The following is a 27646-nucleotide window of genomic DNA, read 5'->3' on the forward strand; positions in this document are numbered from 1 at the left end:
TAGTCCACATAAATCAGGTTAGAAAATGTCAACATAGGCATCCTCAGCATAATACCGGAAGGCCAGCACTGTCCCTGCTCAATTGTGACTCGTGTAGGCATAGCAGACTGCGATTGCCATGTAAGGAGTGTATTGCTATGTTCGCATTTAAGCTGCTGCTGCCGTCGACGATGGCATCCTTAGCGACGTGTGTTTTTAGGGGAAGTACACCCGGGTATACCCGAATTCGTGGGACTAGCCGAGCTCGAATAAAGTGTGTCGCCAGTGTATGGAGCACTGGTTCAGGAACCCTCGGCAACCGTTGGGGTCCCCAGCATACCGGTTGGGCGTAGGTAATCTTGGCTCAGTGGTATGTGTCGTGAGTGCGGGAATGGTTGCAAGTGGCGCGGCGTTGATTGTAGATATGGTCAGGCGTCTAACTTGCTCGGTAAGGGTATCTACGTCTTGTTTGAGTTGGTGACTAGTTGTTCCTTAAGCGTGAATGATCCGGTAAGTTGCCGGAAGCATTCCTCATGTGTGTCTAGGCGTCGGGCCACCTCAGCGGCGTCCATGTTTGTTGGGCTGAGTATATTGTCATGCTGCGCTCACCACAAACAGGACGGAAGACCGCGGGGCTGAGGTGGGGATAGAAAGGCACCGACCCACAACCACGCAGTCCTGTCCGGAATGCGTAGTCCAAGTCGTACCGCGTCGTAGGGTTGGAGAGGTCAGGGTAGTCAGGGTACTTGCCGTGATCCGGGATTGGAGAGTAGAGGATAGTAGATTTCCGTAGCCAAGGTCCAGGGTAATAGAAGGTAGAATGGTCGAGAGCGAAGCCGGGTTCAAAGTGCTGGAGAAGGTAGGAGTCCAAAGAACAGCCAGGTTCAAGTAATCAGGAAACAGACAGGTCAGGCCAAGCAAAGTTCAAGCAACACAAAACAGCAGCGGTGAGCACAATGCATAAACAGGAGTTTATGCTCAGCCAGGAATGCCAGACAGGAGCAGGTATATATGCAGGGAGGATCCAATTACATTGCAGGGGTGTGATCCGGTCCTCCAATGGTGTCCAAGCAGCAGTAATAGAAACAGCCTGCAGGTCATGCTTTCCTGGTGATTGCCTTTGTTGCCGAGCAACCCGCGCGCGTGCGCGATGCGCGTCGCGGAGCGCTGACGTCACGCGGGTGGACGGCCGAGTTCCCTCCCAGTGGGAGGTGCTGGCAGCTTCTCACTGAGCGTGCGTGTACTGCCCTAGCCGTGCGTGTGCGCATAGGAACGCCGTGTGACGCGTCAGCGGGGCGGTCCATGACCGGAGTAGCTGCGGATGTGACAGTATGCCCCCCTTGAGGGGAGACCTCCAGGCGACCCAGAGATAGTTTTTCCGGGTACCTACGGTGGAAGGCATAAATGAGACGGTTGGCATGTACCTGACGATGAGGAATCCACTCTCTCTCTTCCGGGCCATAGCCTCTCCAGTGTACGAGATATTGCAATCCTCCTCTGGACATCCTAGAGTTGAGGATAGTCTGTACCTCGTATTCTCGTTGACCTTCTACCAGTATAGTTTGTGGAGGTTTAGGTTGCCCCTTGGAGGAAGAGTCTTGTAGGTATGGTTTTAGAAGGGAGGAGTGAAAAACAGAGGGAATTCTCATAGAATTAGGCAGTTCTAGCCGATAGGCCACTGGGTTGATCCTTTTAGTGATGCGGAAGGGGTCAATGAAGCGTGGTGCCAGTTTGGGTGAAGTTACCTTTAAACGAATGTTTTTGGTGGATAACCAGACCCTTTGTCCTACAGAGTACCCTGGGACCTCTCTTCGGTGACGATCCGCTTGTCTCTTCTGTAGTCTACCAGCGTGTTGTAGGTTTAGATGGATCTTCTGCCATAAGTCTTGTAAGTGGAGGATCTTGTCCTCTGCGGCCGGGACTCCAGACTTCGAGATGAGAGAAGGGAGTCCAGAAGGATGGAACCCGTAGTTGATCATGAACGGTGATTGTTGAGATGATTCATTCCGAAGATTGTTATGGGAGAATTCTGCCCAAGGAAGAAGCTCTGCCCAGTCGTCTTGAGTATCAGCCACAAAGCACCTTAAGAATTGTTCCAGAGACTGATTGGTGCGTTCAGTTTGCCCATTGGTCTGGGGGGGATAGCCTGACGAAAAATGTAGTGTGACGTCCAGACTCTTACAGAACGCTCTCCAGAATCGTGAAATGAATTGGGATCCTCTGTCAGATACTATGACCCGGGGAGTACCATGTAACCTGAAGATCTCCCTGATGAAAACGTCGGACAACCTAGATGCGGTGGGTAGGCCTTTCATGGGAATGAAGTGTGCCTGTTTTGAAAACCTGTCCACCACTACAAGTATGGTGTCCATGCCTCTAGATTTAGGCAACTCAACAATAAAGTCCATAGATATGTGTGTCCATGGACGTTCTGGGATGGGTAATGGATGAAGGAGACCCGCAGGTCTGTTGTGTGGTGTCTTGTTCCGTGCACAAATAGCGCATGAAGATACAAAAGCTCGTATGTCTCTCCGCATTTTAGGCCACCAGAACGTGCGTTCGATGAGCTCAGTAGTTCTTTTGGTGCCAGGATGACCAGCTGTCTTGGATGAATGTCCCCACTCCATGACTCTCCTCTGGTAAAGAAGTTGAGTGAACAAACGATCCTCTGGAACCTTAAGTCCTGCTGGGATGTTGTTTTGAGCCTTGGTAATATCAGGCAAGGCGCTGAAAGTACTGGCTGCCACAATGCAAGTGGATGGAAGAATGGTCTCCTGCTGTTCCACCTTGCTATCCTCTACCAGGAACTGTCGAGACAACGCGTCGGCTTTAATGTTCTTAGAGCCTGGGATATATGAAATAAGGAAGTTGAAGCGTGTAAAGAATAAGGACCATCTTGCCTGGCGAGACCCGAGTCGCTGTGCTCCCTCAATGTACAGTAGGTTCTTATGGTCTGTTAATATTGTGACAGGTGTCTCCGTACCCTCTAGTAGATGTCTCCACTCCTCCAAGGCCAGTTTGATCGCGAGGAGCTCCCGGTTACCCACGTCATAATTCCTTTGAGCGGAGGAATTTTTTTTAGAAAAATACGCACAGGGGTGAAGTGGAGCTTGAGGATTCTTTCTCTGGGAGAGTATAGCACCTGCTCCTATATCGGAGGCGTCTACCTCTAAGGAAAATGGTAATGAAGGATCTGGGTGTACCAAGATGGGTGCTGAGGCGAATGCCGTCTTTATCCTCTCGAAGGCCTGGAGAGCTTCGTTAGACCAATTAGTAGGGTCAGCTCCTTTCTGAGTGAGCGCCGTGATGGGTGCTACTACCGATGAGAATCCTTGAATGAACCTCCGGTAATAGTTGGCGAAGCCGAGGAACCTTTGGATAGCCTTGAGGGAGAGAGGACAGGGCCATTCGAGTACAGCTTTGACCTTGCTGGGGTCCATAGCGAGTCCAGTGTCCGATATAATATAGCCGAGAAATGAAGTAGATCTTTGGTGGAAATGGCATTTCTCAAGCTTAGCAAATAAGTGGTTCTCTCTTAAGCGCTGCAAGACTTGTTTGACGTGAGTAGAATGTTCCGGCACGGATCTGGAAAAAATTAATATATCATCCAGGTATACAATCACATGACGGTCCAGAAGGTCTCTAAAGATGTCATTAACAAAGTCTTGGAAGACCGCAGGGGCATTGCACAACCCAAACGGCATAACTCAGTACTCGTAATGCCCGTCGCGAGTATTGAATGCTGTCTTCCATTCGTCTCCTTGTCTGATTCTGACCAGATTATAGGCGCCTCTGAGATCCAGCTTGGTGAAGATCTTAGCTCCTTGGAGTTTGTCAAACAATTCTGTTATTAACGGAAGGGAGTAGCGGTTCTTTATGGTAAGTTTGTTGAGACTGCGATAGTCTATGCAGGGTCTGAGGGTTCCGTCCTTTTTCTTGACGAAGAAAAAACCCGCCCCCGCAGGTGATGAGGATTTACGAATGAACCCCCTCTGAAGATTCTCCTGGATATATAGTCTCATAGCCTGAGTCTCAGGTATGGACAATGAGTATGATCCTCCTCTCGGGGGCATGGTACCGGGTAGAAGATCGATTGGGCAATCGTACGCACGATGTGGCGGAAGTTCCTCTGCCTGGCGTTTGTCAAAGACGTCGCGAAACTCTTCATATATCTCCGGTAGATGTATCCTGTCAGGATCCGTGAGTTCCAGACCTGCCACCGATTTAGGAGTCGCTATGCAATGTTCTAAGCAATAGGAACTCCAACGTAGAGGCGTGGACTCTGTCCAGTCGACGACTGGATTGTGGATCCGGAGCCATGGGAGTCCTAGAATAACGTCCGTGGAGGGAGTGTGGATAATATCCAGTGTTAAGGTCTCGGAGTGAGCGTCACCGGTCGAGATCTTAAGGGGCACAGTTTGCAAGGAAATGAACGCAGGCTGCAAGGGTCGTCCGTCGATGGCTTCAAGGGCTACCGGTCGATCTTTGGGTACCAACGGTATCTTATTCTTGATTGCGAAATCTTGGTCAATGAAGTTTCCCCCTGACCCCGAATCCAGAAAGGCCCGTGTCTGTACTGTGAAGGTCTCACCGGATATGGAGATGGGTAGGTAAATCCTAGTAGAGGGTTGAGGAGGGGGAAAGGTTGCAGTGCCCAGCGTGATCCTCCTTATACTCACTGGGCTTTGGCGTTTCCCGGTTTAATGGGACAGTTGAACACCAGGTGTCCGTTATTGCCACAGTAGAGGCACAAGCCCGCTCGTCTTCTCCGTTGCCTCTCAACAGGTGAAAGAGTAGTCCCTCCTAGCTGCATGGGTTCGTCTAGGATGGGAGTTGTGGAGAGTAGAGGGCCTATGGTGGAAAAAGAGGAAGATTGTATACCTCGAGGGTGTTTGTTCTTTTCCATCTTTCTCTCTTGTAGACGCTGATCCATGCGGATGCATAGGTTTATCAGATTCTCCAATCCAGCAGGGCGATCAAGAGATGCCAGTTCGTCCTTCAGACGTTCGGACAGACCCTGCCAGAAGGCAGCAGATAGGGCCTCATCGTTCCAGCCGGTCTCCGTCGCCACCGTCCGAAAATCCAGGGCATAGCGAGCCACAGTCCGGTCTCCCTGGGAAATATTAAGCAGAGTAGATGCGGCGGTAACCTTACGCCCTGGGGTGTCAAACACCCTTCTGAACTCGACGATGAAGAGGGCGAGGTTTGAAGTCAGATCGGGGCGTTGCTCCCAGATAGGGGATGCCCAGGCTAGAGCGGCGTCCGTCAGCAAGGAGAGTATGTATGCGACTTTTGATCGTGAGGAAGGGAAGTGCGAGGGAAGTAACTCAAACTGTACTGTATGGAGCACTGGTTCAGGAACCCTCGGCAACCATTGGGGTCCCCAGCATACCGGTTGGGCGTAGGTAATCTTGGCTCAGTGGTATGTGTCGTGAGTGCGGGAATGGTTGCAAGTGGCGCGGCGTTGATTGTAGATATGGTCAGGCATCTAACTTGCTCGGTAAGGGTATCTACGTCTTGTTTGAATTGGGTGACTAGTTGTTCCTTAAGCGTGAATGATCCGGTAAGTTGCCGGAAGCATTCCTCATGTGTGTCTAGGCGTCGGGCCACCTCAGCGGCGTCCATGTTTGTTGGGCTGAGTATATTGTCACGCTGCGCTCACCACAAACAGGACGGAAGACCGCGGGGCTGAGGTGGGGATAGAAAGGCACCGACCCACAACCACGCAGTCCTGTCCGGAATGCGTAGTCCAAGTCGTACCGCGTCGTAGGGTTGGAGAGGTCAGGGTAGTCAGGGTACTTGCCGTGATCCGGGATTGGAGAGTAGAGGATAGTAGATTTCCGTAGCCAAGGTCCAGGGTAATAGAAGGTAGAATAGTCGAGAGCGAAGCCGGGTTCAAAGTGCTGGAGAAGGTAGGAGTCCAAAGAACAGCCAGGTTCAAGTAATCAGGAAACAGACAGGTCAGGCCAAGCAAAGTTCAAGCAACACAAAACAGCAGCGGTGAGCACAATGCATAAACAGGAGTTTATGCTCAGCAAGGAATGCCAGACAGGAGCAGGTATATATGCAGGGAGGATCCAATTACATTGCAGGGGTGTGATCCGGTCCTCCAATGGTGTCCGAGCAGCAGTAATAGAAACAGCCTGCAGGTCATGCTTTCCTGGTGATTGCCTTTGTTGCCGAGCAACCCGCGCGCGTGCGCGATGCGCGTCGCGGAGCGCTGACGTCACGCGGGTGGACGGCCGAGTTCCCTCCCAGTGGGAGGTGCTGGCAGCTTCTCACTCAGCGTGCGTGTACTGCCCTAGCCGTGCGTGTGCGCATAGGAACGCCGTGTGACGCGTCAGCGGGCCGGTCCGTGACCGGAGTAGCTGCGGATGTGACAGCATGCATGTCAAGGAAGCCTCTTTACTCTTCCTCCAGATACCGTAGTCAGATGCCGCAGAGCATCCTAGGCAACCACACAGGGCGTCCCTCTGCATTTGTCCTCAGAAATAGAGCAGTCGATCAGAGTATTAATGCAAAATAACCTAATCAAAACACACATTACCAAACATAGGGGTGACACAAAGACTCTGTAGAGCAGGGGCGCGCGCGCCCCCTGCCTGCTCTCCTCCGTTGTACACCCCCACGTGGTCCACGGCATCATTTGATGCCACGTTGCCAAGGCAACCGTGACACCACATGACCCCATGGTGTCATTTCACGCCGCGTTGCCATAGTCATAAGTACTGAAGCCGGCTGAATCCCGGTAAGTAGAGGTTGCAGAGGCCTCGCACAGTCCCCTGGCATTTAATTTAAATGTCTTGGGGAAGAGCGTGGGACCTCTGCAACCGCCCGCGCCCCCCAAAAAATATCGCGACCCCCAGTTTGCGCACCACAGTTGTAGAGCATAATAGAGAAAGAGAAAGACACATACAAATAGCCAATGTACTGATACTGAATCAAAGTAGATACCATGCTGAGAGACTTGAAGATAGAAGAAATTACTGTCAGCCATAAGGGTAACATATAGAGACAATAGCCCTAGCAAGGGAAAAGTACCTCCAGAAATATAAAAAATAGTCACGCATATATCTATGCAAATATAACTTTACATGAATCAACCACAAAAAGAGATACGTACAGTAGGGCCAAGAGACATACTAGTATGTATGTATGTCTTTTTTTATATAGCGCCATTAATATACATGAGGGACGATTCACTAAGCAGTGATAATTGCTTTTAAGTACGATAAATGGCTGCCCGATTCACTAAGCAGTGATAACAGTGTTTTATCGTCCGATCTTCCAAAAAAGTGGCAAACGTGCTGTATTTTGCCCTTCAGCACGATTCACTAAGCAGTGATCAGTGAATCGTACTTTAAAAGCATGCCAGATTTTTGCACCAGCTAAAGGCTGGCGCAAAAGAAATGGAGAATAAAATCATTGTTTACGTTTATTTCACCACACAATTAATACAATAGGCCGGCGGGTGTCCCCGGGTTATCCCTGCTGGAGTCCGGGGCCCTCGGTTGATCCCCGCAGGAGTCCGGGCCCTCAGGTGATTCCTGCGAGAGTCCGGGGCCCTCGGGTGATACCTGTGGGTGTCCGGGGCCCTCAGGTGATCCCCGTGAGAGTCCGGGACCGTCGAGTGATCCCTGTGGGTTTCCGGGACCCTCGGGTGATCCCCACAGGAGTTCGGGGCCCTCGGGTGATCCACGCGGGAGTCCAGAGTCCCCGCTGGCCTATGGTACCAATCATGTGGCCAACAAAATAACAGGCAATACTTTGAAAGAAATAAAACAACAGCACAAATAAAACCACATTACAATGCAAAATGAACATATTACTAATGCCAAACCAAACAATTGAATGGCACAGTGGGTACATCATGCCCATATAATATGGGTATGATTTAACACTATACCAGTCAATGGTCAACCTAAAAAAACAATCACAAACATGATCCAATGCTGTTACGGTGTGCTCACCACAAACAAGGTGGGACCTCGGGGCCGAGGTTGGAATGGATAGAAACACCACCCACAGCCGCGTGGGCGCGTCTGGAGTGTAGGTTGGTCGATATAGCCGGGTCGGGGTTGGAGAGGTATGGATAGTCGGTATACTTGCCAGGATCTGGGTTGGAGAGGTATGGATCATTGCAGGTACTATTAGCCAAGGTCTGGATTGGAGAGGTGAAAATGGTCGTTGTCTGAGTGCCGAGGTCAGGGTTGGAGAGGTGTGGATTGTCGTAGATAGCCGGGGTCAGGAGTACGGAAGAGCGGAGTCCAAAAGCGAAGCCGGGTCGTACCCAGAGCGAGAAACAGCAAGACAAGGCAAGACAGTGGAGGCAGAGAAGAGATAAACACAACGCAACTATGATTATGCTCATGTGAAAAAAAGAAAATGTGCTAATAGCGCTGATGCAGTAATTAATAATTCGTGTAATTTACCACTAAAGGTGAATACCCAATAGGTCTTATAAGATAGGCTGCCAGGAAAATGACCACTCAGATCACATATAACACAAAAAACAGAAAATAATCCAGCGCCAAAAATAAGTCCACAATAGCAGATAAAACAATCTGACCATATAGAATGTCCAGTCCTTTTGACCTGGGATCCTTCAGGTATATCTTGAAGGATGTCTCACAATATGTGGAGAGAAACAAAAAAACGATCATAGTGTGTAACTGAATTACTGTTGATATAACAAAACATACAATTACAAATGAGACAATACTAACAGACAAACCAACTTGTGCTAACAAAACTGGACAACACCTAATGATGAGCTAAAATAGACTAATTTAATAGAATTATATAATAACAATAATAACAAAATGTCTCCTACACAGGGAGTGATGACGTGAAATATTCTGCTCCAGTGGGGGGAAATTGTAATCCTACCTACAGCAAGCAGGATTCAGAAGGGCATAGTGGATAGTTTCTACCCTTGCTGGCAGGTCTCAAGACCAGTATGTCCGTTGCACTTGCCCCAGAGTGTTTGCGACAGCGGTAGAAACTATTTAGCCACGCCCACTAGCACTCCGTTTGACACTTATATACATATATATATATATATATTATGTGGTAATGGTATCTGTGTGTTTATTAATTGTATGTATATGGCTGGGTCCAGGATTAAGGGAGATATACCCAGAAGCAAGGTGGAGGAGAAGAAAGAGAGAGAGGAGAAGTGAGAATGGGATTTGTGGGGGTGATTTTTATTGAGAGGTGTAGAAGTTGTTGGGAAGGAGGTGTGTAAATAGTGGTGCAGTGTCTGAACAGGCATAGGCGGAGGGAAGGATAGAGGAAGAGCTGTGGATTGAAGGAGAGGGGGGAAATTGAAGAGAACTAAAACGTTTACAAAGGAGTGAGGAAATGGCAAACAGAAAAAACAATAGGGAGGGCATAATGAGATGCAGGGAGAGAGGTAGGAGGAGAGAGTCCCAGGTATTGGAGGAGATGAGGAGTAGGAGGTGAAAGAGCAGGTTTATAAATCAGGCCTGAGAGCACAGTTTAGCAGTGAAGATTAAATAGCAGCATAGAAAGTTAGTCTTTAGATGTGAAAAAATTGTCAGCATTTACAGTATGATATTCCATTCATTTCATTTGACATGATATAATATGATATGATATTCCATTAATTTCATATGATATAATATTTCATTCATTACTAGAGATAAATAGAAGAATACGGTATGTGTCCCTTTTCCTTGTTTTATAGGTAGGGAAGTGTCCTTTGAAGTTAGGCTCCCTAGTATGAAGGAAGCGGAGAAGGGGGTTACCCTAATCACAGCCCTGGGACTAACCTGGAGTAATAATAATCTGGAGTCCCTGACACAGTACCTTGATAAGGATCCTGTAAGAATAATGTGTATGTCACACCTACCAAATATACCCCGGCGGTGAAGCGCTGCAAAAGAGCTGAGCAGGGCAGAGTCGCGAGTTCAAGACCTCTCTAGCACAGAGAGAAAGCGAAGCCCAGAAAGTTAAGGGAGTATTATACGATGTCCAGTCAATTATGTATATAAACCTAACTAACCAGCCACACGTTTATAGGATGTATCTCTCCAGGAATGCAGTAATGCACCTGGAGAAGACGCTGTAGTCAAATGTTATGTAAATGAAGACTATCTGTTCATAACTACAATGTTCCTGGTGCCCATCATTTCCACCTCATTGCCCAGCTGCACGGATTCAACACCCTGACAATGTAACACACTGAGTAAGCCAATAAAACCTTCTGGTGTAAACTCCCTAGGAGCCGGGCAGGGAGGGTTACATATGGTCCATAGGATAGAAATTACATTGAAAAAACTTTGTTAAAATGTAGCTAAGCTTTATAAGCAAATCCTTCAAAAGTCTGAAAATGTTGAAATTAAGGTGACATGCAACCTCAACTCCCCTATGCTTTGCTGACAATTTACATCACTGATGACATCACAAATGAAATTATCCCATCACATCATTGAATGTGGGGTGGATAAAGGGAATTATGGAATTGGTAAAGTTGACATCACATATGTCAGGATGCATGTAGCACACTTAAGACTATTACTATAGCACCGTGGACAATTCCCTCCCAATTGTGTTCATTCCTCCAAAGCTATCATCACAATGAAGAATGGGGGAGCAGTGTGGAGGGGTCCTGATACTTGTGGGATGTGGAGGATGGGTAAAGAAAAGGATCAGAAAGGACTGATACATGTGGGGGGTGGAGGGATAAAGCATTCCCAGATACATTGGAGGCAAGCAGAACAAAGAGATCACAGAAGCCTCGTGCATCTGTCGGGGGTAGAGTGAGAAAGACATTATCCTTCTGGTTGGCGGGTGGAGAAAGGCACCTGGAAAATATAATGCTTGTAGGATGAGAAGAGAAAGGTATCAGAGAAGCCATATGCTTGAGGGTCGAGAGGGAGTAAGGGATTGGAGAGGTCTCATGTTTCTTGGGAGCAGGAAGAGAAGGGTCCAGAAAAGCCTGATGTTTGAGGAGTGGGCTGGAGGAGAAATGGACCAGAGAAGCTTGGTTCTTTTGGGCTGCATTCCACATACTCTGATGTGATGGGATCATGCCGTTTGTAATGTCATATTTGATGTAATTTGTGAAGTCATGTATGATGACATAGGCAAAGCATGGGGGGGAGGGGGTTAAGGTTGTGTGTCATCTAGATTTAGACATTACCATACTTTTGAAGGGTATGCTTACCAACCTTAACTATACTTTAACAACGTTTTTTCAATTTAATATATATATACCCGTATTATTCTGGGACTGCTGCTTTACTTTTGATACGGAACATAGGGAGCCCATTTCCTTGAGGTCAACACATTTCCCTTTGGATGTTACGGTCTATAATAATTTTGTGCTGTGTAAGTACACTGTACTGTATCTGGGAATGTTTTTTTTAATTTTTTTTTATTATGTGTACTCATCATTTTATTAACTTATTTTTCAGAACGAATTTAGTGGAGTCCGTAACCAGCAATTACCTAAAAACATGTGTCTACCACAAAGAAAAAGACCCATTATGTCCTGTGTTTCAGCTGGCATACATTGTGGAGCAATCAGGACAGAAGTTTAGTGAGCTGGCCTACAAGGTATTGTGTAGTGTTATGAGGATATAGTTTTCATGTGTTAAGAAAGTGATGTACTCTTGTTCTGTCCCAAGCTCACTGTGGCATGTGAGTAGAGACAGACAGCATAACTCATTCCCTGTTGTCATTCCTTCTATTCCTTCTGTAAACTTTATTGTAATACAACAGTAACAAAGGGAGGACTTGGTAGGTAGCAAATATCAGGGAAAGGTAAATTACATTAACTTTACCAGGGGATAGATGAGGTGACTGCTCATAATGACTGCTGGCTGAAAAAGAGAAGACAATATGACCTGACATGCAGGAAAAAAAGCAGAGAGAGACAAAGAGCCAGGGGTTCTGCATCATACCATTCAGCCAGTGAACAACATTTACAACATTAACCACTGTTAATGACAGCAGTAACAGAACAGGGGAAAAATGTACAGAGGCAGAACACTCCCCATCTGGTATCAATAGATACCACTATAATATATATGTAGAATATATAAATAATACAATGAATAACAGTATACGTCCATAGTCCATATAACAATGTGATACCGGCCAGTGCCACTTGGGCTCCAAAGTCCTTTTGGCGATAAGGCTGCCAAGTAGGTGCATCAGTCCAGGATGGATGGGTGCTCCTCAATGTCTCTTTAGGAGCCATAGAATGGGTGGGATCCACAAGTAATAATAGAGACACCCAGGTGGTGGTATCTTCAGTCCTTATAGTCGTGGTAAAAGTTCTGGTTCTGACAATTTCTGAAACTGCAACCATGAATGTTGTCATGGCTCATGGGAGAGTTGAGCTAAACCTGACTCCAGATTCGTTGAGTCTTGTTCGTTGAGCAATTTCAATCGTGAGTTCCCTGCACACTTGGGGATTGGTAAGGCGATCACCTATTCTCATTAGGTTGCCCTTGTTGATTGTAATGATTTAACTTCCAGAAGGAGCTCCCTTCATAGAGGTCCCTTTTTCCACAGGCACAGCTGATCTCATCGACATGTGTTTCCTTCAGGACGCAACTAGAGAGAATCTTCTTGCCTCCGTTATTGTGCTGACGGTGCTTAACCAATTGCAGAAGTACCAACCACGACGGCTGTCTACTTTACCACTAGGGGTGTGGCCGAAAGAAGTGGTTACATGCTTGAGACGTGCAAACGCTCGCTGGAGCATTATCCATTTTGAGGAACAATGGGATCCATGAATATCCTGAGATGTCATGTTTGTGACCACAGGTCAGACTTCAGGGCGGATATCTGTGGCTACTTCCGGAATCATTAGTTCAAATATGTCTGCTAGAAATGATGGCAACTTATCAGGTTGTGTCAGAGACTTTGGTTCTGTTGGTGGTGACGTGATCTGCAGGTGAGCTGTAAACGCTGACCCAGTAGCATGGTCTGTAGGGTTCTGGTCTGTAGGCACATGGTGCCACTGATAGGTTTGTGTGGATTTCTCAATTCCTTATACTTTGTTTAGAAGATGTCCACTGGGTGAATGGAATGGAGGTGAAGCCGTCCAACTGTTTGTCTTGTGTTTGAAGATTTCCTTGTCAATCACCTTAAGGATATCTTTCTCTTCCTTTGACGAAGGTGGTGCCTCATCTTTTGTCATCTGGACTTCTGTACATCCTAGACCATTGTCACATTCCTCATATATAATGATGTCTTTATGGTTTTCAGGGGTATGTTTCTCTTAATTGACAAGCCTTTATTCCACCTGGATATGGCTAGGACATGGTTTGAAGAGGGATGCATGTCCATATTCTGTTATATTTGTTCTTCAGGCATCAACATAGTCTGATTTGTGCCCTTTGTCAACACATGTTGCCCACTATCACCCATCCTAGGTCAAATCTTTGGACATACAAGGCGTTATGGGTTCTGTTGCGCTGTTCACGGATTGTGTGTACCCTCAGGATGTCCCTGCCAAGCAGTAGTCAAATCTGGACATTGTGTTCTAACGGCAGGATGCGGTCGGCTATTCCCCTAAGGTGTGGGTTATGACGTGCCACATCTGGTGTGGGAATCTCATTCCTGTTTACTGCCATCTGATTATACTCTATAAGCGTAGGGATTGGTATTTTGAGTCTACCATCTATGGAACACATGATTTAGCCATTTGCTCTCCTCCCTGTTGTCTCCCTCAGTCCTGCGCATGTTCTGAGTATGTAAGGGAAGGCTCACTTATCTCGGGTGTTGAATAAGTCAAAGAATTCTGACCTGACGAATGATTGGTTACTTTGATCATCGATGATTGCGTACATCCTAGTAGCCCTCTCTGGTTGTCCCTTGGGGTATACTGCGACAAGGCATATTTTGGTGCAGGACCTCCAGTCATGTCCTTCTCCACAAACCTTGTGCACTTACTGTAGATGTGACAGATGGTGATGATGTTTTCTCTTCTCCCTTCTCCCCGCCATACTTTGTCATGGTGGTAGGAGCGTTGAGTAGGAGCGTTGAGTTGGTCAGGTATGAATATTTCTGGGTGTAAAGCTGCTACATGCTTGTCACTATCATATTCTGTGCATTTGATAGCTTCTTTACAGTCTCAGAACAAGTGACTTGTGGAATCACAGCATTTGAAGAAAGCTCCAAGTTCTTTGAGTAGGCTGCTGCGTTCCTCTATGGATTTGGTTTCTTGTATATGGGACATTCCCTGTTTGGGTCCTTTGTCTTTCTGCTTGTAGCTATAGAATGGTTGGGATTTGTATATATCATAGAAGACACGTCTGTCGTGTACACCGACATGGGTGTTCTGGTGTTACCGTATCTTATCACCGGTACTTCACTTTTGAGGTAGCTTGCATTGGGTGCAGTTGGTGTACCTATGGTGAAGCTGGGATCATTTCTTGTTTTAACTGATTAACAAATAAAGTTTGAGAAGAATGAAAAGGGGGGGAAGGCGACTTGTTTCTCCCTTTTGTATCTTGAACCTTGTGAGATCCATCTTTCTTGAAGGTTATGAGGCAATTTCTCCAAGATGAGTTTCACTCCACGAGCGGTGTCTAAAGTTGAGACCATGTAGAAATGGATCAGCTTTTGCAGATTCCAGATACTGCCGGCTGGTATCCCGCAGCGGTTAGCGTAGTGATAGCTGTACTTACAGGTGTCTGTTGCTCTGACCCGTGTCCTGGTGGATGTCCGAAGCGTGACCCTTGGTAAGCCTAGCTGTGGGGATGTAGCGCAGGGGTAGGTCTGAGGGCTGTACCTCACTGTGTAGCTAGATGGAGCAACAGGGGCCTGCAGGCTCTGTGAAGCTGATGCAGCAGCTGCTGTGTGTCTCAGCCTGCTCCTGTAGAGCTGTCCCTAGCTCACTGTGGCAAGTGAGTAGAGACAGGCAGCTTAACTCATTCCCTGTAGATGTACACGGAGTCCTTCTTTTCCTTCTGTTATCTTTATTGTAATACAATAGTAACAAAAAAAGGTTGGACTTGGTAGGTAGCAAATATCAGGGAAAGATAAATTACATTAACTTTACCAGGAGATAGGTGAGGTGACAGCTCATAATGGCTGCTGGCTGAAAGAGGAAGAGGATATGACCTGACATGCAGGAACAAGGGCAGAGAGAGACCAAGAGCCAGGGGTCCTGGATCATTCCAGTGAGCCAGTGGAAGCGTTGCTAGGCAACAGGCTGAGAAGCCAACAAAGGAGGTAAAATTTTACAACATTAAACACTGGAGTGAAGCAGTAACAGAACAGGGAAAAAACATACAGGGACCAAAACAACTTTACAGTATGCGAAATTCACAAAAAGATTTTAATAATTCTTTTTCTGATCACTATCTTTTATGTTTTGTAGGCATTGTTAAAAAAAGTAATGTTAATTAACTTCACAATAGAACACCGTTTTGTTCAATTATATTTCAGAAGCTAACTGAGCCAATTTACTGAACCACTGAAAATGCAACACAATGGCAATTTGACCCTAAAACAATGCATGCATTTCATGATTAAATTATTTGCTTCAAGTGAATTAAGCCAATACATATCATACGCAAAACTATAGGTCATGTGGAACATCGCTATGATGCAGAATATGTGGTTGTGAATAAGAGACAGTTCAGAGTAACCATACAGTAACAACATTTTATTACATTTTATTACATTTAAGCTAACTTTTCCATTGTTTTTTTATTTACAATTGCCCACTGTCCTCGTCTTTCTTTTCATTCAAGAAATGCTATATTACTATAAGTCAAAAAGCATCCTCCAGCCAATTAATTTGAATGGGCTTTACTACCTTTCGGTTTACCACTGCTTAGTAAATATATCCATACGTCTTGTTTTGCTTTAATCATTACTCTTATCACAGGTCGAATCTATGAAACGAAGCTTCTTCCTGTAGGTTTCCACTTCGTTGTGCGTTGTATAGCTACTGTCAGTTAGCACTTAAACTCCTATGGATGAGAATAGGTCCAGGTAGGTGGAGGTGTTTTAACTGTAAGGCCATGATCAAAGACCAGATTCACATTGAGCGAATCTTCCCACACAAGCTACAGTATTAGCCTCAGTCTATGTCGAGTCCCATACTCTGTTGACATATTAACTAAAGACAACATAAATGAATTAAAGCTATTAGCCACAACCTGAGCTTTCTTTAATAAATCTGGGTTTGCACCATTTTGGAAGCCAAATGATTTTGAGAGTTTCTCTCCATAATGTTGATGTGTTATCAGTACTATGACATCATTTGTATTCCAGGGAGGAACAGTTGGCATTGTAATAGATTGGAACTGTGATCTTGACTGGCCTGGGAGGTACTGCAAGCCTAATTATCACTTCCATGGACTTTATGATGCTGAAAACAAGGCCTCACAAGGCTTTAACTTCAGGTACGGCCTGCAGCGAAGGGGATGATATAAAGTAAATTTAGCTGAGATTAAAAATAAAAAATAAACACCAGTAAATAGTTGTGAGGTTATTAGATGAACATATTACATATTTCCTGATTTTACTGGGTCTTCTTCCGTAAGCCCAAGCACTATCATTCAAGGGTGAATTGTGATAAGTCTTATTTTTGCTACTGTAATTAGCACACTTAATTAGAAAGTAGCTGATTTGAATATGATTTTATCTCATGTAAATTGATGAATGCATTGTTAATCTCAATCAATTTCCCATGGCTGTAAAGCATGTGTAACGTATTAAATTAAGCCCAGTTGCTCTTGTCCATGGGAATTTTTCAACCGAAAACTGCCCAAACAGTGGTTTTGGAGAATATAGAATAAGGCCCTAAGTATTGATATTGATCACAATTGTCTTTTTGATAAAAGGCATGCAAGATACTACAAAGAGGATGGAATTAGCAAAAGAACCTTATACAAAGTTTTCGGGATACGGTTTGACATCTTGGTAGATGGAGAGGTATGTTTTATAATATATATTAACATTGATGACAACATTAAAAGGGGATGATTTCACTCACAAGGTAAAAGAATTGTAAGTGGCTAGTTAAAGTTACTATCGTGTAAACAGTCTCTCGGTGATGCGCCTTAGGGCACAGTCGGTTTAATAATGTGGCTGCCTTGAAAGATAACGCTGCAGCTAGGGTTGCCAGGTGTCCGGTTTTCACCCGGACAGGCCGGTAATTCTGCTGCCTGTCCGGTATAAAATTGGAGGTAAAACCGGACACCTATGTGCAGTGGTCGACAAATCACCAAAAAATCTACTCGCCGAACAAGAAAATCTACTCGCCACCTAGTACCACACGTGTGCTGCTTGGGCCAATAGGAGCTCGCCACGATGTTAAATCCATTCGCCCGGGGCGTGCAAATGTATAGGTTTGTCGAACACTGCCTATGTGTATTACCATTGTTGCGGCAGTGGTAGCGCGAGGGCTGGCATGGTCAGTGGCGAGGGCGGTGGCGAGCGTTAGTGCTGAGAGGGCGGGCGGAGACAGTGAGAGGGAGGGCCGGGATGGTGGCCGGGCAGAGCAAGGAGGACTGGCGTGCTGTCCCTGATTGGGGAGAGGACAGCCAACCAGAGGACAGCGGAGGCGGAGCCCACACCCCGGCAGGCCAGAGACATGTTCTGTGCTATCTGTCCTGCAGAAGATAGGTAAAGTACATTTTATATGTATTGGGGTCGTGGGGGGGATATTTTGTATGTATTGGGGAGGTGGGGGTATATGTTATATGTATGGGGTGGTGGGGGTATATTTAATATGTATGGGGGTGGTGGGGGTGTATTTTATATGTATGGGGGTGGTGGGGGTATATTTGATATGTATTTGGGTGGCGGGGGTATATTTGATATGTATTTGGGTGTTGGGGGTATATTTTATATGTATTTGGGTGATGGGGGTATATTTTATATGTATTTGGGTGGTGGGGGTATATTTTATATGTATTTGGGTGGTGGGGGGATTTTTAATATGTATTGGGGATGTGGGGGGATATTTTATATGTATTAGGGATGTGGGGGGATATTTTATATGTATTGGGGATGTGGGGGGATATTTTATATGTATTAGGGATGTGGGGGGATATTTTATATGTATGGGTGTGGTGGGGGATATTTAATATATATGGGGTGGTGGGGGGATATTTAATATATATGGGGGTGGTAGGGGTATATTTTATATGTATGTGGGTGGTGGTGCTATATTTTATATGTATTGGGGAGGTGGGGCTATATTTTATATGAATTGGGGAGGTGGGGCTATATTTTATATGTATTCGGGAGCGTGTTTTTTTTATATATATATATATATATATGTATTTGGGGGGGTCGCAACTTTTACCATTGTGTCCAGTATTTTTGGACAAGCCATCTGGCAACCCTAGCTGCAGCATTCATATCAAAAACAATTTTGAGTGTTCAGTGGGACTTTTTTGTAACCTGTTTTTAATTGTTTATTCAAGACTATTATAGATAATAATCTGATATTTATTGATAAACATCTGATGCTTAAACAACAAGTTTAATGCCAGATTAGATTTGTGCATTTAAGGGATGCATTGAGAAAGAATAACGGTATCTTTATAATATTGCAGTTCATCCCTTAACTACAGCAAAGCCTACTTCCCAAACCACATTCTGATTTAAACAGAACCAAATCAACACACAGGGAGAGATCCATAAAGCTCAGCTAAATCAGGCCTCATAATGTGACATTAACGAAAACATTAACTGATATTTTCCCCGAGGTTAACACATATAAAGCTAGATATGTGTAAAAACAAAGAACAAAGGGGACTCTTGGTAGAAGACACAATGAGATTATGGTGGGTTAAAAAAAATGCCAGAAAGTCCTTACCATAAAAAGTACAATAAAGAAAGTAATTTAAATACCACATTTTGTGGTTATAGAAACCTTAATAATGGCCAGTGACCGTTATTAGATCTACAGTAAACCATACCTATGTAAAAAGGAATGAGTGAAGTTCTCAATAAATTCCCACTAGACTTCATACCAGTATTTGCTGAAGAAATTAGCAATCATTTGACCAAGATTATTAAATATATAAATCAATGGCAATTAACACCGGATCGGAGCTTAATGAATCCTGATGTAAGAGAGATCTTCAAAGTGTTACTAGTCCTTGGGAGATATTACTGATACCAAATCACTAAAAGCTTTTCAAGGTAGTAAAGTAAGGGGCTTTGTACAGAACTTAATTTTTAGTTATTTAGCATAGAAAATGCTTAATAAAGAAACTGCTTGGAGCTGGAGCATTCCAAATGAACATTTATTACTAGAATCCTATAGAGAAAACGTATGTTTAAACATTATACGTTATATAGTGCCAACAATATACAGTACAGTATGCAGCATCTTACAGTACAAAATAGACATTGGAATACAAGGAATTGTATTACAATTAGTGTAACAAAATGAAGAACATGATAGAAAAATTCATCTCTTTCCGGGAGAGTTTATCATCTATATTGACACACGGAGTGCTCATTTGCATATCATTACCCAGAATCCCTGGCTGCAGTGGAAGCACTGCATGCTAAGAGATAATGGGGAAAAGCAGGGTTGCAGACCTGACTGAGGCATGTGAATGTGCTCAGAAGTGGTATTTTTATTTGATGTAATCTATGTGTACAAGGATTTTACATAGAATGTTCCTAAAATGCACAACATTTGAGTATTCTTTTACGTTTGGCTGGTATTATAAAACATGTTTGTGCATGTGCTTTTATCCTAATATTTGTGACAGTTCAGGGGATTCCTTCCCCTCCATGTGTCCCTGATGCCCCGCGCTTGCCTACCTCTTCTGATCCTTCCCTGACTTTCCCTGCTATTCTCCCTTCCTCTGCGGCAGCCTCTGATGTCATCCCGGTGTCAGCGCGTGCTCCCCACAAGTCACGCGCACCCACTCGGTCTCCCATTCCCTGCTGCGGTGGTCCCTGCTCACAGTCCCCCTAGGTTCCTGCTCCACTCCCCTGACCTCCGGTGGCTTCTCCCTCTGTTTGCCCTCCTTCCTCAGCGGGTGCTCCCGCGGCTCCGTGCGCCTCGTGACGCAGCCTGTGCGCGCGCACTCTAACCTTACAGAGGGCGCGCACACACGCTCCTCTTGTAGGCTCTCTCAGACTCCTGGCTCCTCCTCTCATGCTCTTCAGGCTATCTCCCTCACTGGCTCACCTGTCTCCTCCTCTTCTCCTCCTCACCTATCCCTGCCGCCTCCAAGCAGATGTGCAAAAATGGAAGGTGGGCTGCAAGGAAGCCATTAATAGTACAGAGACAGAAAAAGAAGAAAATTTAAGATTAAAAAAAGAAAATTCGGAGTTGACAAACCACGTCAATGGAAAGAATGAAAAGCTGCACGAGCTTGAAAAAATAAAGAAACGGTTGGAAGATGAGAAATTTGAAGCAGAGCACCGACTGTAGAACCAACTGCAAGGTCTGCGTACACCTCCAGAATGTCGAGGAGAAGCAGCGAACTTTGCAGGAAGAAAATCTGCAGGCTGCTAAGGAAATACAACTGCTGCAGGAACGTCTGATTACCCAGTGCGTCCTCACAAAGCAGCAGGATAAACTGAAGGCTACCCTGACCATCACCAAAGCATCGCTAGAGGCTAAGCTTAGAGACCAGGTGACTCGGTACAAGAGGGAGCACAAAAAGGTCCAGAAAGTGAGACGAGTATCTGCAGCCCAAGCGAAGAAGTTCACAGTGCTCCACAAAATAAAGAATGATAGGTGGAAGCAAGCTCGGAGAAAGCACAGGGAAGAAATAAAGACCCTGAAAGGAGAATGGCAGGAAACACTCAAGAAACAGAGTGAGACTCTGCAGTCCACTAACTTAGAGATGCCTCCAATACAGGAAAAGGTATTGGCTCTGTCCAAGCGTCGGTATCCCACAGTAACTAAGACCCTTGAGGACAAGTGTACAGTGAGAGCTGGGGACACCACTCACCTTCAAAACAAGATTACGAAGTTTGAGCCACCTAAGAAAGCACTAGCCAAACCTGCAATCGCCCAATAGGCAACAAACAGAGGTTGGACTACAGAATCTAAGCCAGAAGAATCCTTAGCTGAGGAAGCTGAAAAGATAGGACATTCTCTGGAAATGGAGCTGGAATCGCAACTCAATCCCAAAGAAGCTGAAATGGTGACTACATTGTATGGGAAAAGTGCAGGAAGACAGCTTCAAGAACTGAGGGCTCAAATGGCTGTTATAGGGCGCTCTGGTGATACCAGGAAATGGACATGTTGTGCTAAAGTGGAGCACATGGGAAGGATGGCGAGAGAGCGATTTGCATAGGCGATCTGCGACAGTCACCATAAAGTCTGCCTACAAAAAGAGGAGTGCCCGACACAGGGGAAAGCTCAGGAACACATGGTCAGTAGAAAGACTATACTTGGGAAAAGTTCTCCTTGAGCGACTGTGGACTGCTGAACTCAAACACCTTCTGGAGGAGACACTACTAAACTGGAGGAAGGGCTCCAATCCCAGCAGGACTGAGGGTTCTCCTCCATCCACTCTCATTCAAGTCCCAGAGATATCTCGAGTGAGAGTGGAAGGATGGGCTTTGGCCGTGGCAAGCCCGAGCTTCCCACAAACAGGGGAGGTATGTAACAGGGGACTTACCCTGTTCAGAAAACTTGCCTCTAATCCAGCAGTGTGCTGGTTAATTGACCAGCAGCTGGCTGATTAGAGGTGTTAGAAAAAGCCTGCCTTTGAGACAAGAAGTAAGACTCCTTAGCTCACACCTGAGCTGAACTATGAGACAGAGCAGAGATTCCTGAGTCGCACAATTGGGGAGACTGACCAGAGGAACTGCTGTCTTGAGCTGCAGAAGGACTGGACTGTATGCTGATTGCAAGACAAGGGGACCAGACTTCAAAACCTGGACAGACATTGCTGTAGCACACAAAGGTGCTTACCCAGGAGAGCAGAGAGGACTTCCCCTACAGCTTCAGGAGAACAGATAAGACTTTCTTTTGGAACTGTAATATATCTGTATATATGTTTATATTTTGGGGCTGGTAAATAGCTTAGCTAACCAACCCAGTCAGAGAGGGCTGAGCTACATGTGTAGATAGTCTCCAAAGCAGAGATAGTTTTTTTGTTTGGCTTATTTTCATATATTTTTGCTGTGTTTAATGCGACAGGCACAATAAAGCCTTGTTTTAATTTCACCTTAAAACAGTCTCCATTGTGTACCTCTGCATATGTCCTCCTACAGTGGAGGGTGCTGCTTCTAAAAGGATTGGCCTTACATTTATGAAAGAAAAAAAAGAAAAAATTAATTATTCCTAAGCTCCTACCAATTGGGTTAAAATATACTAATGAGATGTTTACATTTAGAGCCTAAGTGTGTGTAACAAAAGAGTCATTTGGTTGCATCTTTTGATCAAAACATGGTTCAAGCCTGCCAACCTCGTCAAGGTAGACTTTGTTTAGCAGGTACCTGCACTGTGTGTGTGTTTGTGTGTGTGTGTGTGTGTGTAAGAACAATAAACATGAATAATAACACAATATAATATACCGGGGGAAGTGCTACCAGTAACTTGCTTTCCCTATTACAATGCTGCCATTTAGGTCCACGACCCCACCACAGTCAAGAGGATTAGAATGGCGTAGATGACCAAAGGGGAGGGACAAAACAGAGTAGTATGTCTGTGCTGTATAATATATATAGATAAGAGAAGCACTTACAACTGAAGAGATGAATATGGATTAGTCTTTCGTACACGTGAAGCTTGATCTTAACTGTCAGATACCACAATTAAATGCTCTCCAAAGAAAATGGCACTAGTGAGGTAGCCCAATCTTTCACCGCATACACAGGAACCGTATTGTCATTCAGAGATCAACATATTCAATTGGCTTGTAAAAATAGAGATCAGGTATTATCTTCGTAGACCAATGTAAGTCAGAGATAGATAGTGCGCATACAGTAGATTAAAAATGTATAGTTATTAAAAAATTAATCAGCCTGAAAAATATCAGTGCTATAAAAAGCAAATTGATTGCAGAAAAAAGGGAGAAATCTATATTGGATCAATGAGGCTGTATAAACAGTATATGCCGAGTCCTAATAGTGTAAAAGTCCTTTACAAGCTATATCCCAGGTTTTGCATATTAAGTTAAAGGCACATCCCATGTGAGAATTAGTGTCTCAGCCAACAATAGTTTAGCAGATTGTTCTCCTTACCCCCTACAATGACGCTCTTCTGGGTGGTGGGACCGAAGGTATACTCCTATGCCAAACAGTACACAATCGGCTTATCCCCGGCTTCTCCTCCTGCACTCACCGCTTCCGCATCACGTGGGGTGGTTGGCTCGCGTCTCGCGAGATCTGCAATGGTTGCCGTTCACACACTTGAACTCCACTACATCCCACACCGTTCTCACAGCGCTCTCTGAGCTTTCCTATCGGCAGGTAGTTTGGACACTGAACCAACAAGAGTCACACAACTTCACCGTTGATCCTCCACTGATTCTCTCCCATAAAAGTAATTCCCTACGCGTTTCGACTCGTGTCTTCGTCAGGGGTTGATAATACACTATCTTTCCCTACCTACTTATAGAGGCACCTCCTCCCTTACATTGATTAATTAATAAAATGATCAACGCAGTTGTATCAAGACCTCTTAATTGAAATTGGAACTACTATGAACGTAGATTTATTGTTCATACATAAAAAAGCAAACTAAGATATTTGGAAAAAAATATAATCAATGGGTAGCATATGGTATATAACCAATATACTTCATGGATACCAAGTTCCATATTAAATTAACCCTGCAAGATATGAGTAATGTCTTTCCATAATCTTTATGACAACCCACATATGTGAGAGATAACAATGGAGGCTATATAACAGTACTCAATCAATTAAAGCTACAGGAATTGGCAAAAAAGTTTCCCTTCTTAATCAAAACATAATTACGTATAGGGATCAGGAACATAACAAGCAATTGTAGACACCATAGTTGTAAAGATGGACGCTCATGTAATTATAGGCATTATAATACTAATTAACACCTAATATTCTAAACTTATATGTTGTTGATATAAAGATATCAAAATAACAACATATGAATACAGGTACTTCTTAATCAAATGAAGATAATTACAAATCATGAGACAAAAGAGGGGAGCCCTCTCAGAGGAACTATAAATGCATATTATTAAATCCACCACGGATATATAGATGCAGCGGCCGTTATTGAAACACATCACGTGATGTATACCTTGGAATACCCATGTCATGGCGCAGGATTTCTTCCAACCGTATCGCCTTAAGACGCGAGTGCAGAAAATGGCATTTTAGTGTTCTGGTTTTTAAACACCTGAAATTGACACAGTAGCACAGTAGCACAGTACTATACACATTGCAATTCATTCATTTCATTGCATTTAATTGCACACAATCCATGAAATTGAAACAAAGCAACCGCGATAAACACATGTGCCTGGGGCGATTGGCGGCGTTAATGCCACGTGGAGTACAGCAGCGCACACGAAAATGGCGCCGTAATTTGTTCGAATAACGGCCACTGCATCTGTAGCCTACACTCTGATCTTCTAAATCGAACAATTGACAGCTGACTTTATGAAAAACATGTTAAGGTATAAATAGAATAAACCCTATATGTAATCTAGAATCAAACATCCATCTAATAATGAATATTCCTGAATAAAAGAATGCACACAAATTACCTAAATCGAACAATGAGCTATATAGTAACTGGAGAAAGACCTACATCGCACAATGAACCTAAAATAGTAGAAATAACCCTATATGGGATTTATACAGCAGTCTAAAGGTGGACACATCTGGATTATACTAACTCGGAAATTGCTTAGAGAAAAACTTAAATCGCACATTAGACCTACAAAGATAATAAAAATAACCCTCTATGGGGTCTACACAATAATCTAGAATTGTAAACATCTGGAGACCAAAATATGCAACTATCAACTATAGCAACATTTGCCTATACCTAAACTCATATTGAGAACAGTAGGTGCAGAGAAAGGTGAAGAAATTGTGTCCCTATAATATATAGTAAGCACAGTAAGAATAAATCTGCAGCATGAAATATAACCTGAATCAAACATTTGCTTATACATAAACTCATATTGAGAATAGTAGGTGCAAAGAAAAGTGAAGGAATTGTTTTTCCTAATATATATATATATATATATGTAGCCATGTGTAAAATTGGTTTACATATCTCCTTCATACTGGCAGTAATCCTGGTAAGTATGCAGGTTTGCCAGTAACAATCATGGAGGTTTGCCCTCACACCCTGGTGAGGTGTCATATGTATACAAAGGAGGTGACAACATTCTTTGTGTCCACTATTAGTGACACAGGGGTGAGTCATTTCTAGAGCCTATATAAGACACAGAACTGCCTAAAGTCAGTGTGTCGATCAGGAGTTCAAGTGTGTGTTAATCAAGGGATCAGTATGGTCCAGTTCTGTAGGTCTGCAGCAGTTAAGGCTGTCAGATATACCAAATAGAATCTACACTGTGATCAGGAACCTGACACAGGTGGTGATCTCCCTGAGGGGAGAAGTGACCCAACTCCATTGGGAGGGAAGGACCTTCTGAAGGGAGGTACAGCATAACGATGAGCAGCTAAGAACAACCACTGTGAGGGGCTGGCTGCTAAAGATGCTAATAAAGATGCCCAGATTCACCAGACCCTTGCTGTGTATGTGTGGAGTCATTGCACAGAAGGAGGCACCACAGAGGAGGTCCTCATCAGTTACATCCCCCTGCGTACGCAGAGATCCTGATGAGGTGGAGGCGCTGCATCAGATGTGAGTAGGACTCTAAGCACACTACCTCAGATGCCTGTCTTGCTGATATCCCCATACCATCTAAGCGGGAGACTCAGGAGTCCTGTAAGCCAGCAGGTGCACCACACGCGACATACATGTAATGGGGACCAGTTAGACCACAGGGGCCAATGTGAGATTGGGTGGGTCTGGAAAAACCGTTACATATATATATATATATATATATATATATATATATATATATATATATATATATATATATTGTGACAAACGGCTTACTCCGGGGCTCCGTCGTTTGTCCGGGACTGTTTAGAACACGGTCTTTTAGGGTAGGTTAAATGATGAGGCGTCACGTACTGTTCCTTTAAACAGGCTATGCCTGGTTTATTCAGTCCCAGGCACTGAGACTGCCACAGTGCATACAACAGAAAACAGATCAAAACAAAAGCTGCTCACCTGAGCGATAACTTAACTTAGATATCCCTGACTCAGGGTTGGAAGTGGCTTTTCCACTTCCAACATCAAAACACGGTACTTTTGCAGTCTTACACAAATGAACAGAAAGATTGAACCTGTTTGGGGAAGAGGCTTCTCCCCTCTGTAGTTCAGCAGCCTTCCAGCCTCCTGGCTCTTGTGGGGAGACCAGAGCAAACAGGAAATCAGTCTTTCATACCTGATTCCTAATTAGCATGACAGGTGACAGAAATCAGGCAGCAGACAAACTCTGGTCTGGATCTCTCATCCCTCAGTTCCAGCGCTTGCCAAACTGTGGGATGGAGTGTATGTATTATAAGGCTGCACTCCCAGGCCAAACAGGATAGAAACTGTCTAGTATCCTGGGAGCCCTATATACGGAATTTATTACCATCCCCTGTTTTCTGTCACATATCCTCCCCCCCAGCTCAGACCTCGAGGGATGAGCGACCATGGATATTAGGGAGTGCATCCTTGACAACCCGTCAGCATTGCCATGTTTGTGCCCTGACCTGTGTTCCACAGAAAATTTAAAGGGTTGTAGGCTTAGGAACCACCTGGTCACTCTAGCATTCTTTTCCCTGTTTTGACACATCCAGGTAAGGGGTGCATGATCTGTGACCAACCGGAATTTTCTCCCCAACAGGTAGTATTTGAGCGTCTCTACAGCCCACTTTATTGCGAGACACTCTTTCTCTACTATGGAGTAATTTTTCTCCTGGGGATTTAGTTTCCTACTTAAATAAAGGATGGGGTGCTCCTCACCTTGAGACTCCTGGGAGAGTACCGCCCCCAGCCCTACCTCAGATGCGTCGGTTTGGACTACGAACTCTTTGGAGAAGTCAGGTGTGACCAACACTGGTTGGGCACAGAGAGCTTCTTTCAGGCTTCTAAAGGCCTGTTCGGTTTCGGGGGACCACTTTACCATTAGCGGTCCTCTTGCTTTTGTGAGGTCAGTTAGTGGGGTTGCCTTAGTTGCAAAATTGGGAATAAACCTTCTATAGTACCCAATTAACCCCAAAAAGGTCCTTACTTGTTTTTTTGTAACTGGCCTTGGCCAATTTTGTATCGCCTCCACTTTGAGTGTTTGGGGTTTGAGTAAACCTCTGCCAATAGAATATCCCAGATACTTGGCCTCCTCCAGACCAATAGTGCATTTAGCGGGGTTAGCAGTTAGTCCAGCAGACCGGACTGCGTCAAGCACAGCTTGGACCTTTGGAAGGTGGGATTGCCAATCTTCACTATGGATTACCACATCATCCAGGTAGGCGGCAGCATACCGAGCATGTGGTTTTAAAATTTTATCCATCATTCTTTGGAATGTGGCGGGAGCTCCATGTAAGCCAAAAGGCAACACCTTATACTGAAAGAGGCCGTCTGGGGTTGAGAAGGCTGTCTTTTCTTTTGCCCTTTCTG

General features: G+C 44.8%; 1 protein-coding gene across 5 annotated transcripts in view; it reads left to right on the top strand.

Moving 5' to 3' along the window:
• P2RX1 (purinergic receptor P2X 1) overlaps positions 1-27646 on the top strand; it is a 156111-nt gene that overhangs the window by 70142 nt on the left and 58323 nt on the right. For all 5 annotated transcript variants that reach the window (XM_075589992.1, XM_075589995.1, XM_075589991.1 and 2 more), the window contains 3 exons: positions 11421-11562; positions 16246-16376; positions 16818-16908. In XM_075589992.1, the coding sequence (XP_075446107.1) occupies positions 11421-11562; positions 16246-16376; positions 16818-16908 (364 nt within the window). The remainder of the gene's footprint in view (positions 1-11420; positions 11563-16245; positions 16377-16817; positions 16909-27646) is intronic.

This window comes from Ascaphus truei, chromosome 3 (assembly GCF_040206685.1).
Source record: "Ascaphus truei isolate aAscTru1 chromosome 3, aAscTru1.hap1, whole genome shotgun sequence".
Lineage (NCBI taxonomy): Eukaryota > Metazoa > Chordata > Amphibia > Anura > Ascaphidae > Ascaphus > Ascaphus truei.